At 41.1% G+C, this 14,403-nt stretch overlaps 1 protein-coding gene across 8 annotated transcripts in view; it reads left to right on the plus strand.

The window, feature by feature from the left end:
- The window catches only part of DAB1 (DAB adaptor protein 1), a 419,748-nt gene that overhangs the window by 362,955 nt on the left and 42,390 nt on the right, over window positions 1-14,403 (plus strand). For all 8 annotated transcript variants that reach the window (XM_077785334.1, XM_077785332.1, XM_077785335.1 and 5 more), the window contains one exon: window positions 628-726. In XM_077785334.1, the coding sequence (XP_077641460.1) occupies window positions 628-726 (99 nt within the window). The remainder of the gene's footprint in view (window positions 1-627; window positions 727-14,403) is intronic.

Raw genomic sequence — 14,403 nt, forward strand, 5'->3', positions numbered from 1 at the left:
CTTCCCATCTCCCCTCTGCATTGCAGTGTTACAAACCAGGTCTAGCAGCAAACCCTCTGCTGCTTTTTCCCTTTTATTTCCCTCCCAGCCCTCTCCCCAGCCTAGAGAGCTGATGGGTTTTCCATTGCTGGTTTTTCAGGAGGAGAAATCACTAGATGATGTCTGGTCATACCAGCCCACAGAGTTCCAGTCCACCCAGGAGCAATGAGTTACTCATTAGGGAAACATCATGGGGTTGTGTGAGGGGGTGGTGTAAATTTATTGCCATTTTCTATCCTCCGCTGCTTGTTGGGTTTTTTCTCCTATTTAATAAATAAATAAATAAATAAATAAATAGAACAGCTTATAGCTGGAAAAAGTGTGCTAGAAATGACCTTCAGCTTCCATGAAAACAAATTTCATGGAGGATTAGCTCGTGCAGAGGTTGGAAGTGGGAGCACATTTGAAATGCTGGGTAGCATAAAGAGATGTGGTACCTGGCAAAAAAGGAGGAAGCCAGAAGTAAGGAGGGGGCTGTTCCTGGAAAACCTTTACATTTTCCTAGAAAAGTGGTGAATTGTCCACAAGTAAATCTGTGGCATGTGGGAGAGTCATGAAATCAACTAAAACTGCTCCTTGTTTCCACAGGGAATTGTTGCTGCGGCTCGATCGAAAGGAGAACATAAACAAAAAGTCTTCTTAACAGTTTCCTTTGGGGGAATCAAAATCTTTGATGAAAAGACAGGGGTAAGTGAAGTTGATTGTGTGGTGGGGCAGAGTTGAATCTTTCTCTGGTTCCTTTAGAAGCATTTCTTGGCTGGACAGAGGAATCTGGTGCAAGCACACGTGAAGCATCTCAGAAATTTCATAAAGGGTTATTGTCCCTTAGATCACTTGTAGAGTGTAGCTTGTGTATTGTCAGTGATAGAAAAACTACATTTTGTATGGAATGAGAGGTAAGAGATGCTGGAAAATTTGAGGTTGTCTCTGTGAGCTATCAGCTTCCCCAGTAGCCATCTGGTGGAGGAAGTTGCAGAAGCTTTCATGCCTTATGCAGTTTCTGCCCCAGCAATACCATGTTTGATTTTTTTTAAATTGCTCTAAAAGAAGAAACCTAAGCAAAACATTACACTATTTCAGTATAAAGCAACAACACACAAACTGTTTTAATCATAATTAAGAAGATTTTTACAGCAGTTTAAGCTCTGCCTTGAATTTTAAAAAGCTCTTGATTTAATCTTTTGGAAGATTAACTATTTAACACGGTGCCAGAAATAAAACCCTACTGATGATAGATGAAATTATCTTTGCCAGTTAATTTATATTATTAGAAAATCAATGTCATTGAGCTCACTGATACATAATACGAGTAGTTAGTAATGAAAAGCTCATTTGGGATGTGTTGTGTAAAGTATCCATGCAAAAGCTGTGTTTCAGAGGGCATTGCTGGGGTTACAGAAAATAGGAAATGTCAGAATTAGGGCTGTCAGTGCAAATTGCACCCCAGCCACAGTTGCTTTCCTGAGATTAAAGCCTTTTATTGGGGAAATAAAAAAGAGGAAAGAGAAAGTCTATTCCTTTTGCACTTGTCTCTGAATGTTTCTCAAACACTGGAATTTTTTACCTAGAATAAAGAGGGAAAAGAGGACATGCCTTAGAAACAAAGATGTGCTTTATTCCAGCTGCCTCTCCTGCAGCATCCTTCACACTCTCCTGCCTGCAGAAAGTGAGGTGGGGACATGGGAGCAGTCTCCTTCATTTCACAGCTCTGACATCCCATACTCTAAATCTGACATAACTATATCATCCTTACAGCAAACCTGTCACTCACCCACTGGGGCTTAGAATGAAACCCTTAAATCCAGCTTGCAGATGTCTGCCCCTGAGCTGCCCGAGTGATGGACAGGACTATTGAGTTGTCCTTCTTGCAGCAGGGCTGTCACAGAGGCATGTGGGGAGCTTTCCACAGCAGTTTGTACATGCTGTTGTCAAAACAGGAGAGTCCTGCTTCCCATGCCAAGGCTTTGGGGCAGAGGTGCATGGAATCCTCTGCCAGGTCTTCACAGCCACCATCCCTTGGGCTTTTTTCCCACCTTGGGTCTCTCCTTTTACAAAAGTTTCACACCCTTGTCCCATTCATTCTTAGTCTTTCTCATCCAGCCTGTCTCTGCTTTGCCAGCCTACAGTTGTCATCTCATTCCCATTGCTGCTGGAAAATCCCAAAATCTGGCAAAAGTAGGGCTTGTACGGCTGCTGTGCCCAGGTTTTTGGATGGGAAGAAGCTGTGAAGAGCTGGAAAAAGATTCTATTTCACTCACACTTTTCTTCTAATTTCCATGTTAAACTTCAGAGTTTATGAAGTTTGGAGTTTGGTATTGACTTTTATGCAGCAGGGAAAAAAGCAGTCCTAATAAGGAAGAGTCTGGATAATATTGCCTTTTTACTTTCTCCTCCTTTAACAACCCTGTCTGTCCCTCCCAATGCTTTTTCCTTTAGCTGTATTTCCATGATTTTGGAATTACCAAAAGGGTATTTTGGAAAGATTATTTACCTCTCTAGAGTGTGTTTTCTTAACTTCTTCCATTGTCTATTGCTGTCACGTCTGCCCCAGCGCCAGTCCCATATGATAGAAAAGAATAAAAATACTCAGAAAAAAAAAGTGGGCTTCTTCATGTTGAGTATCTTGTAGGCTGCCATTGGATTTTAATTTATCACAATAAAAAATCAATTTGTAGCTCAAAACTAGCAAATTTTTTTTCAAATTGGCAGTGTCATAGCTGACTTCATACAGATGATTTAGGGGAATTGCTCCATAATTCGTTACAGATGAAGGGCTCTGGTTGGGTTACTGAAAATGATAAGCAGTTTTTTTTTCTTCCTCTACTGTATAGCTCTCCTTAATATGTTCCAGACATAATATTAATCAAAAAGTATTGATTTTAATAATGGTATTATTCCAGCCATCAGGAATTCTGCCCTTTGAGTAAATTTATCCATGAAGGAGATTGAGTTGAAGGTAGAATATAATTTGGAAAGAATATGTCTCACCAAGAAAAAGACAAGGATTTTACTGTGAGTTTGCACTGTAGATGCAGTACAATCTACAGCACTGCAATAGAAATAATAACAGTCCTTTCTTATATTCCATCATTCCATGCCAGGGATTACACTAAAGAGGTCCCTTCATTCCACTTTCCAAGTACTTGTCAGTGTATTTAGAACATGATAGCAAAAAATTGTATTTAATATGACTAACAGAATGTTCTCCTGCTGTGTCTATGCCAAAAAATGTCATTACACATGGGGTTTGAGACCCTATTAATCTTATAAATGCACCTTTTTTTTCAGCTGTCAGATGTTTTCCATCCATCACATTTGCTTTCTCCAGATTATGTTTGCAAAATAAATACCTTACCTGAAGGATATACATTTTCTTTTGGTTTTTAGTATAAAAAAACCTACCATAATTATTTCTGTACACAAGATTTTCTCTACCCAATGCCACTTTAGAGATTTCCTTGCTGCATATTACGACAAAATATTTTTTTTACCATTTATTCTGCCATATCCATCTTGGTTAGACCTCAATACTGCAATATATTCTTAATTTATTTTATGGGAGTTCTTTTATATTTTCAAAAGCATGATCTTCAGATGGCAAAACCACAAATAATTGCGTTGTGTTATTTAATATTCTCCCTTCCTGTGTGGAATGCAGTGATTGGTGATTTGCTAAGAAAACAACCGAAGCCATGACTGCATGTGGAAGGAAATGTAGATTTTGTGGAGGCCCAGCATTGCTGGTTAGCTGTTCCTGAGTGTTGTTTTGTTAATCACACACATCAGCCCATCTCCCTGTGCTAGCTCAGTGATGCTTCATTAGACCTGCGTGACTAATCTGGGCTCTGTAAAGAGCCTGTAATTGTCTCATTGTTTATTTATGTGGCCATAAATCTCTGTTTACTTGCAGGTTCCTTTCCAAAAATGTATTTGAAACTAATGATTAAATCCTCTGAAATGCTTGGGAAAAGATTTCCTTCCACCTCCATGCAGTGTGGTTGTTGTCTCTAATTGCAAAATGCAGTCAACTTCAATGGCAAGCCCCTAAACTATGAAAAAGAAATGAGATAAAAGCAAGAAATTACTATTTGGCTTTAAGCAACAAATTATTTCTGTTAAAGTAAAATTTTGTATCAGCTCGTGGATGTGCAGATTGCCAGAATATGCTGTAAAATACAGCTCTCTGTGAGGTATTGTTTAGCTGAATTATTTATCTGGATTCCTCCACTGGCCAAAAAGCAGGGTAAATCAGTATTAAGTATCTTGCTTATTTATGGGAAATACCCTAAACAGATGGATTGTAACCCGGTTGATGAAGATGACAGCCATCTCACCAATTTTTACCTGTTTTGTAGCACCCTGAAACTGAGTTTCAATTGCATTGCCTGTTCTCTTTCAGAGGTGTTGGCCCCTATCCTTATTGAAATAAAGCTCTTGGGCCCAGTCTGTGGGATTGTAACATTTCTAGGAGTGCTCTGGTGGGGTTTTGGTATTTATTGCACAGAAGTATTGCAGTGTGTTACTCACATTTCATGAATTTGATGTGTAACCATTTTCTTCAGGCTGGCAGTGTGAAACCCAGGAAGAAAAACCGTGTGTATAAATACATTTATTTCATTTTGACTTTCTGTTCTTGTTACCTATCAGTTCCCCCAGCCTTAATTATCTTTGCTGAGGATTTTATTTCATTTTGTTATCTTTGAGGATTTACCTGCATGAAGTGATGTGCCCTATTCCATGTAAGGGCAACCAGACATTACCTGCAGCATTCTATTAAAAAAAATTAATTTGTTTCCTCATGCTGGCCACAGAAGTAGTGATGGTGCTTCTGCTTTAAATCTTCATGACTTCCAAATAAATAATATTTATTTGGGTGGTTTGGTGGTTATAATCCTGTTGTCCCCAGGGTGTTCTGTTTAACTGAGGTCATGTTATGGCTCTGAAAAGTTCCAACCAATGTTTTGGATGCTAATATCTTGCCCATCTTCCTGAACTTCTAAGCTTGACCTTACAGTGCAGATTTCTCAAGTTGCTTCTATAAAAGCATTTTCCAGCATGTTCTGAGGCTTTATCAGGTTTGTGCTGATAACCCCTGGATTTGCTGCTCTTCCCTATGCAATGTGAGTGATGGTGTTAATTATGCTGATAGATTGCTAACAGGACAGCTAAACTTGGCTGAAAGAGAATTTTAGCAAGATTAAAATTCTCACTGTTGGCAGAAGAGGCCTCGTTTAAAATGTACCAAAGGTACCTCTTGACTTTGCTGGAAATCTGTTGGATCTGGCATCCCTGACCAGAAATCGAGGTACCATCATGGATCTGCAGTTATTCCTTAAAGCACATGTGCTGGAGCAGATGAAATGTCAAACTGTCAGAGTCTCTTTCACTGAGCGTCTCTGAGGCTTTAAAAATAGAAATAAAAAGAAGGAATTAATTTATTCTGCTCTCTCCTCGCTCTGCAGTGAGCAGGAGAGATGGGGTGAGGAGTTCTCTGAGTTTGGTGTTTGCCAGAGGGTGGGATTGACCAGGAGGATGCTGATGGTCCCTGCCATGATGGGTTTTGTCCCCTTTGTGTTTTTGGAACTTCCCAAAGTTCCTCTCTCTGGCTGATCTCAGGTGCAACCCTCTGTGAGCATCTTACCCCATCAGCTGATTCCACACAAAGTCCTCTCACCTCATCTCCGGGACTCTTGCCTCTGGATTTTACCTGTTTTCCTAAATCCTCTCCTGCAGTTTTCATTTGGGATTTCCTGTCTGTTCTCTGTCCTTGATCTCTTTTTTTTCTCTGCTGTACTTTCGCCAGAGTTATTTAATTGCAAATATAAATTTGGTTATTGTGTCGAACAAAGTGATGCCAGCTCTGTCTTCTGCTCCAATCTTGATCTGTCTCTCCAGCCCTCTCCTTGCATCTTTAGCCAACAGCTGAAGCTCAGTGAGGCCAAACCAGGATTTCTAATCCTGACTCCCAGAGGTCTCCCTGACCTCCTTTTTGGAGAGCTGAGCAAAATCCCAGCATCATCTCTTACTCAGCCCTGTCAGTTCAGCAGCCTGTTTGACCAGTGATGTTTGGCTTGCCACACCCAGGGTAGCTGCAGGTCTTGCAGAATTCTTCTCACCTGCTCTGAAGTCCAGCACTTGCTCTCACACTGAGAGTTAACACCCAGTCCTGCCTCTCTTCATCTCGTGTCTCAATTGTTATCCCTTTCTTTGTCCTTGACAAATTTGACTTTTATTTTTGAAATCCATTGTGACTGCCAGGATTGCTGCCTCAGCTTATTCTTTTGATCATGTCACACTTCCCTTGGCATTCCTGGGCTGAATCTGCCTTCTCTCTTTTATCAGCCCATTGTTGAATTGTTTTTTCTAGGCTCTTCATGGCTGCCTTTATTCATCATCAGCTTTTGAGGAGTCAATCCATAGTACCAACTTTCACCATTCATTTATTCAGTTTTCTTAATAAATGACTGCCAGATCCCTTCCTACCCTACCCATCATCTTTTGGAGGAATTCTTTACACATATTTATTCAGTACCTCCTTATTTTTTCCTTATTACTTCCATGATACAAACTTGTTTTAAACCTGATGATGCTGAGGAGTTACTGCATTCCTGCATCTCAGAGATGTCCCAAGGGGCATCTAGCTTTTAGCTCTCAAAGGTTACAATTTAAAGATAAACTTGCTGGCATTACCTTTTAATTCTTTCTTTCTTTATTTTTTTAATCAATATTATCTCTTTATAGGAACTCCTTTTGTAAGAAATGTTTGGTCTTGGAGCATGCTGAGGTCTTCTAAGGGCTGCACTATAAAATAAATATTACATAATAACAATAAAGAGCAATAACTGTAAAACAACAAAGTCAAGTTTTACACGTAGAGTTGATAATGGTGAAATTTAGGGCCTTTGTGCATTGTCACAGCTTCTGCCTGCAGAAGATCCCTCTGAGCTGACTGGGAGTCTTGCCCTGCTCCTTGACACTTTCCATCTTTCTGCTTGTAAATATGACCAGTAAAACATGGCATTTACTGTTCTACATGCAATAAATGTGTCTAATTAGAATATGGCAGAGGAGAGGACTTAAACATCTGCATATGATTCTTAAAAGGTATTTATAGACCCTGGTACTTCAGAAGGGAAACAATAACACATTTCATGCACATGTGGCAGCTAGCAAAATGTAAATGTCAGAAGAACCTCCTTCCTTAATTACATCCCTTATTGACTATTGTAATTCATTCATTATTGGTCTTCCAAACGGGGCCCTGGGCAGTTTGGATGGTTCACAATGCTCCACAGGGACTTCTAATAGCCACAGGCTCGTGGAGTTCTGTTCTTTAGATGCTCAGTTTGCTGTTGAGGGTTTTAAAAGCCTTTGGTAGCATGGCAGTTTTATTACTGTGGAAAAAGAAGAGCCCAAAAGGCAAAATGTGGGTGTGATTGTGCATATTGTGAGGTCTTGGGGATCTGGAGGTTTGCTTTGAGGGCTGAAATTTCTCTTCCTTTCACCTAGGAAAGGGAAAAGCTCAGATCTAGAGCTGAGTCCAGCTTACTTGTAGTCAGGATGTGCAGAGACTGCATTGTGAGAATTCTGACCCTAATGGGGATGAAAATAAAATAAAGCTATTCCAGACATAATAATAACAGACAGAATAATTTGTGTGATTTTGTTGCAGCTGTATTTTTTTTAAGTGTGAAAATGACAAAAAGTTGATTGTTTTCAAAAAGGCAGAAAATGAGATTTTATGAGTTCAGTGATAGTCTCATTTGGCCTCCTGATGTTTAATCCAAGCACCCCAGGATTGAGTTAAGAAAGGGAAGTGCTGCTTATATGCATTCTGCATTATGGTATGGCGAATCTCACTGTTATATAGTTATAACAGTGATAAATAACACTTCCAAACAGTAAATATTAGGAATATTAATGTATTACCAGTTACCATTTGGTTTCCATTGCATGTGGGGGTGGATACTCTGTCTATGGAGATGTTGTAGTAAAAATTACTATGCCAACACTTCTGGTTTTTACCAATTTCAATGTTTGGTATGCTTAACCAGAATTTGTGGTGGATTTTGCTAAGAAGTTGAAAGTCAGTATATATGTTGTTCTGGATCCTGTTATATAGTGGAGCTGCATGGCATCTCTTCCCTATTGTCCCATGGCAGAAAACTGAAAGTATTCAGTTATACTGGGATTTTCTTTGCCTGTATTCACTACCCTTTTGTGATCCAGATAAATGAATCTCCAGCAGAGCGACATTGCTTTTTCTCCAGCTGCAATTTTATCTTACAAGAAGAGCACCCAAAACACAGAGTTGCGTGCAAGTCCTGGTGTTTTTAAGCCAGGTTAATGCACCACACAGCAGAAGAAAATTTCAGGCCCATTTTCAGCACACCTGGAATTACAATGGCAGGATTTCAGACTGCTTGGGAAAAGATTTAGCAAGAGAAATGCTGACATAATAATAGCACAGGCAGCTGAGATGCTCTGAAACCTCCCTGGAGAGCAGTGGGGGACATTCAGCCGGTGCCAGAACAGAAAGTTACATCCCCCTTTGAAATCCACTCTTTTTTTCCTTGGAGTTAGCTGGGAAGCATTACACCCCAGGAGTGCTGGTGATTTTCCTTCCTATTCAGAGCATTTTTATCTGGTGGGCTGCTCTGCAATTTTGTGTTTGCCCTGGTAGGAGCAGTAGCACTGCCACTGCTCCTGAATTCCTGTGCTGCCTCATGGGGTGGGGCAGATGAAAGGGGGGCAGGTGTCCTTCACTGTCAAGGATAATTAGGGAGGGAAACTACAGGAAAGGATTGCTTTTAAATTCACATGGAGTTTGGAGAATGATAGTAATAGATACTTGTTGGAAGTAAATTCATTGGTGATGTTCTGCCTTCAGGAACACAGGAAAGTCAGCAAAAGCAGTTTTCACTCTGATAGTCCATGGGGATGAATAAACACCTTTTTTATCCCTCTTAATTTATGTAATAAGTTCCCTGTGGAAGGAGAAGAGGAAAGGCCAGTGCCACTGGCCAAACACAAATACCTGCTTTCATCCCTCTCTTTCAGTTGAATAAGCCATAAATTTTACATACCAGTAGATCTTTGCTTAGTACAAAAACAACTGCTCATAAAAGTGGTCTTCCCAGATGAGATCCCTGTACTGCTGACCTTTCAGGTGGGTGCTCTGTGTGCTCAGCATGTGGCAGCCCAGGGGCTGGAACAGCATCTCCCGTGGTGCTCCCAGCACGTGGTGGCAATTGTGGAATTACAGCACTGCCTCTTGGGTCCCTAAATTGTAGCATCCTACCTCTCTCTGCTGTTAATACTTCCTAATCCTTTGTGGTTCCCATCCTCATTCCACATCATTGTCCTCCCAGTGAAGCAGGCAGCAGCATTCCTGCTGGTTTTAAAGGCAGCACAGTGAATAGGTGAGGCAGATTACTAATTAGTTTGAGTGCCCTGACATTTAAAGCAAATAAGAAATCTGGGTATCTAAAAATATTACACATGGCTCCCAGCCCTGGCTCTGCATAGCTCAAAGTACTTTTTTTTTTTTTTTTTCCTTTTTAGATAGTCAAAATATGGATTTGAATCCAATTTTTTGATTATGTGCTTGCTTTTAAAAAGGCTGAGTTGGTTTGTAAAAGGTTTTATGTGCAGCTTTCTGCGATTTTTAATTAGCCAAATGCTTTCCTGTGAGTGATACAGGAATTTGGAAGTATTTTAAAGTGTAAGGTGACTGTGAGCATAACCTGTGCATGCACAAGGCTCGGTGCTGAGCAGTGCTGGGAATGCAGAAATGAGTAAGTTCAGGTTTGATGGGGGGAAAGAGAAGACATGCTGTGTGCAGGAGCTGCAGGAAACAAGGCAGCATCCATGGCTCTGAAATGCTTTCTGCCTGCATTTCAGTAAAAGGTGAGGGCAGCACTGCCAGGGAGCTTTTCTGAAAGGCAGATCCTGGGTGTGACACCAGAACTGAAAAGCAAGGCAGAGAGAGAGAAAAGCCAACAGAGTTGATCTTTGCTCTCAGCTGTGTGGCCAGGCCTGTGTGTGGAGAGTTAATCAAAGTTTGCTTTTGGAGATTTCAATTAGCAGCAGAAGACTAAAACCAAACATTCATCCTGCTTTACATGAAAATGAGCAGGGAAGAAACAACTCTGGGCATTGCAATGTGCAAATGAGAGCTGTAGAGATTGCTGTTGAAAGGTGCCAGGGCACAGCTTAAAAACAATCTCCACTGCCTGAGATGAAACACAGAACTCTTGGAACATGATGTGCCAAGACCCTGCCAAGGGCAGCTTCAGGAATTCCTACCTTGGGATAATGCAAGGGAAAAAGAGCATGAAAACAGAGCAAAAAATTACCTGCAAGTTCTTTATTCTGCTTTAGAGTCTCTTTGAGGTTTGCCTTTTACATTTTATTTTATTCTTATCTTAGGGCTCAAGTACTGCACACACACTTGTCATGTTGCTACGGATGGTTTATATCCGAGGTGAAGTGTCTGCTGGGGGACCTGAACAAATGAAGGATTTATTGATGAATGATCTCATTTATGGGATTGTCTGAAGCTTGCTTATACGTGCAGTTGTAACTCAGAGGAAAAGGTTTCCTCTTTTTTTTTTCTGTAGGAAAACTGGAAACAAAATGGTTTGGTCTTTATGGCCAGGACTGGTTGTTCATGGTGCTGTTTCTGAATAAAGCTCATCACTACAGGGGCATCTTTGGTGACATGCAGGTACCCCACATCCATCAGCAGCCACTGAAAGCAGTTTCTTATTGTGGAACACAGGGCTTCTTGCTTCTGTACCTTGGTTAATTTCTGCTTATTAAATAATTTCTATATTTGAACAATGCCAAGTTTGTGTCATGTGAAATTCTCAACTGTTTTGCATCATTTTCAACTGGCTCGTGAGCACAACATATTGGTTGTACACAGCTTGTGAATTCATAGCATCCTTTTCTGCTCTTGCTCTTCCCTGTACCTGTGCTTTCTTTCAGCCCCCTTTAAAGTCGTACTAAATTAGGGAGAGTATCTGGGAGATAGATAGAAAAATATAAAATAAATCCCTCTTGTCCTTTTTCCCCTTTTCCAGTAAAGTTTCTTACATTGTGCAAGTAGATTTACGGTCCAAGGAAGTTTCTGTTTGATGACTATCCAGTGCAACTTAAATTTGAGTATGGTTTTTGTGATCTTTTCAAGCTCTGCTTTATAGGGGTTGCATGAGAAATCAAGAGAATCAGCGACTGCCTTTCACTGAGGAGTTTTTCAAATCACAGGCTACAAGAAGAGGGTGGCTGGTAATGCTTGCTGAATCTGAAGCAGTTAAGATCTGAGACAGCTAAAGCCAAAAAAATTACTTCCAAATCTCCTAGGAGTTGTATGAAGGAATTGCTTTTGCTGTTCATGTAAATCAAAAGCATTTCAGGAGGGTGAGGAATATCAGTGTAAAGGAACAATAGAAGCTTGTAAAAAGTAAGGGCTGCTCAAAGGACATTCACAAGCTCTAAAGATGAACACAGTAAAAATATGGAGAGGTTCAGTGATGCTGCAGCAAGCTGTCTCATTACAGAATATTGTGCTCCCTCAAATTCAAGATTTAATCAATGAGTCTTACAGAATCTATCAAGAAAAAATACAAGGCATGGTCAAAGGTGCTGCACTTGATCTGTATGGAAGCTTTGGCTTGAGAGCAGAGGGCAATACTGGCATATTTATGGCTGTTTTGATCCACTGACCATTTTGCAGAGGGTGGTGAGGTGGGAGCTCGTGGGGGAATACCCTCAGATGTGTTACAGCCCTGGGAATCCCACAGTGACCACCGAGCAGCTGCCATCCCAAAGACTGTAACAGTGGCTTACAGGCAAGTGCTGTTCCGTGTACAGCACACTGAAACAGTGAAAAACAGCAAAACAATGTGCTGCAGCCTCTGGGTGCTCCTTGCAGGTGGAATTTGGGGCATGTTGCACTGCTGAGCTGATTAGGGCCATGGACTTCAGTATCAAGGATGAGGTCTGCTGCTTCTTGGTTTTGCTGTGCAAATGCTTTGCTTTAAGCATCCTCATAGAACAATGGCTGTGGCAGATGCAGAACAATAAGGAAATAGTACAAAACTCATGGGAGGCCCATCATCTCAGCTTTGGTGTAGCCACATCTGCCTTTCCAAAGCTCTCTGAAAATGTTTCCTTGCCCTTTAGGATTTTCTATGTCCTGGAACAAAATTTGCAAGTGCATATTTAAAAGATAATCTTGGGCTTGATAGTAATTGGACAAGAGTTTTGGGTTTAACTAGCTACTTTCACTCCTGATACAATAAAAATTTGAAAAGCCTTGGAAGTGAAGATGAGAAATCTGCCATATATGCATTCCAGTTTTGTTTTGCCCCTTTCCAAATTCATATATCTAATAAATGGATCTTCTGCATGAGCAGCTTAGCATTTGCTTCTGAAGACAATGACCAATAACTAAATTCATATCTGGTCTTTGTCAGACATTATTACAAGTTATGAGAGCTGGACAGAAGTTTATTACCTTAGTGCTGTTCTCTTTCACAAATTAGGTTCAGTATCAGAGATCCATTCATCACAATTAGGCTGCTCTGCTGGCAGAGCCATGTCCTGCTGACTTAATTGACACTGGGCTTGGGGACAAGGCCACACCAGCTGAGAGCATCACTGGGTGTGTCTGCCACTGAGGCACCCACAAGGGCAATTCTCTTTGAATTCCCCACTCTGGCTCCCCAGGTGAGATAAAGGCAACAGCAGGATGCTTTTTTCATCAAACAGCGGGAATGGTGAGGATTAATTTAGCCCAAAAAAAAAGTACCCTTTTGTGCTCTTTTCCTGAGTCCAACCAAACAGGCTCTTAGCTGGGGTGCTCCTGGGAAGTACTTGCATTTATTTAGCATAGAGTGTACAGGCAGAGCTTAGTGTGGCCCTAGACTTGAGCAGGTTCTTATCCTCACACAGGATCTCACTCACTGACTCTGCTCCCTGCTGACTCAGCTGCCAAGCTCAGGAAGTCACATCATCTGAGCTTTTTTGCTCCAGTCTCCTCGGCTGCAGGAAGAGAATGGCTCTCACGAGTTTGTTATCGTTATTAAAAGGAAATTAAATTTACACTTCTCTGGGTGCTGTGCTGAGTCACAGCCAGGCGGCTGCCCCCCTGGAGGGACTGAGTCTGCAGGAGCTGGGGCTAAATCTGTTTTGATTCTTCTCTTTATCAGCACCATATTTCATGTGCCCCTTTGTGCTACACAGACCAAGCTTTGATCTGCATATAATCTCAAAGTGAGCTTTTTGTGCCAAGTGTTTTTATTGCAGGGTTTGTGCACTGAGATGCCTTTTAGTAGCTGGCACTTGGAAAAGTCTTTCCTCAGGTTATTGTCTGCAGAATCAGTGTGTGTGGAGGAAGCACGGGGATTAGCCAGATTTATTTTCTCCTCATTGTGAAGCCATGCTTACAGGCTGCCATCTGAGAGGGCCCTTCAGGCTTGGAGAACACTCTGGAGGTTATATTTTCCTTTTCTGCTCCTATTCTTGGGGTGGGGTATTTTTGAAGTAGGAAAGTCCATAATCTGTTGTTCAGCCTACATTGCATGATTGGCTCTGACTCCCCAGATTCAGGACTGGACTTTCCGTTTTCAGTCTTCTTCAGGGGGAAGGGTTCAGTCCCCACTCCATGGTTTTTTTCCATTTATACTCTTTTATGACCAAAACTGATCATCTTGGCCAGTGCTGGGAAATGCCTCCCAATACTGAAATATCCATATCTGCAAGAGTTTTCCAGTGAGTTTTGTTTTTCATGTTTTCATATGTGACATTTCTTTTTGAAAGCTGAATTGGAATGATGCTGTGTTCCAAAACTCCTTGCTCTTCTTGTAGGAATTCAGTATTTTGATAATTTGCTAAGCTTAAACTCTACAGCTCTCTTCCTTTCCTAGATCAAACCTGATACAATTTTCCACATGTTGCAGTAAATGTTTATATAACAGATTTTTTTGGGCTATCAAGTATTTCCTCACACTAAGCACTATCACATTTAAGGCAGATTACAGTGATCTGTCATATATTGTTTGTTCTGTCCCCTCTCCATGGGCATGTGACTGAAGTGTTCATGACAGTAGGGGGGGGCTGTCAGATGGGAAATAAGATGTTTCTCAGTCACCCTGTGCTGTGTCCAGTAGTAATTTGCAGGGAGTTTGAAGCTGTTGGCAGCTGTAGCTCTGAAATAACACTGAGTTGTCTCCTCTCTTCTATTTCACATGAAACTGAGAATTCTTGCAGTGGTTGTTTCATTTCCCCATCTGCTCATCCCCTGCCTTATCTCATGAGGCTGATGTCTTGCCACCCCATCTGCCATCCAAATACCAA

The sequence above is a fragment of the Lonchura striata genome, chromosome 9 (assembly GCF_046129695.1).
Source record: "Lonchura striata isolate bLonStr1 chromosome 9, bLonStr1.mat, whole genome shotgun sequence".
Taxonomy (NCBI): Eukaryota; Metazoa; Chordata; class Aves; order Passeriformes; family Estrildidae; genus Lonchura; species Lonchura striata.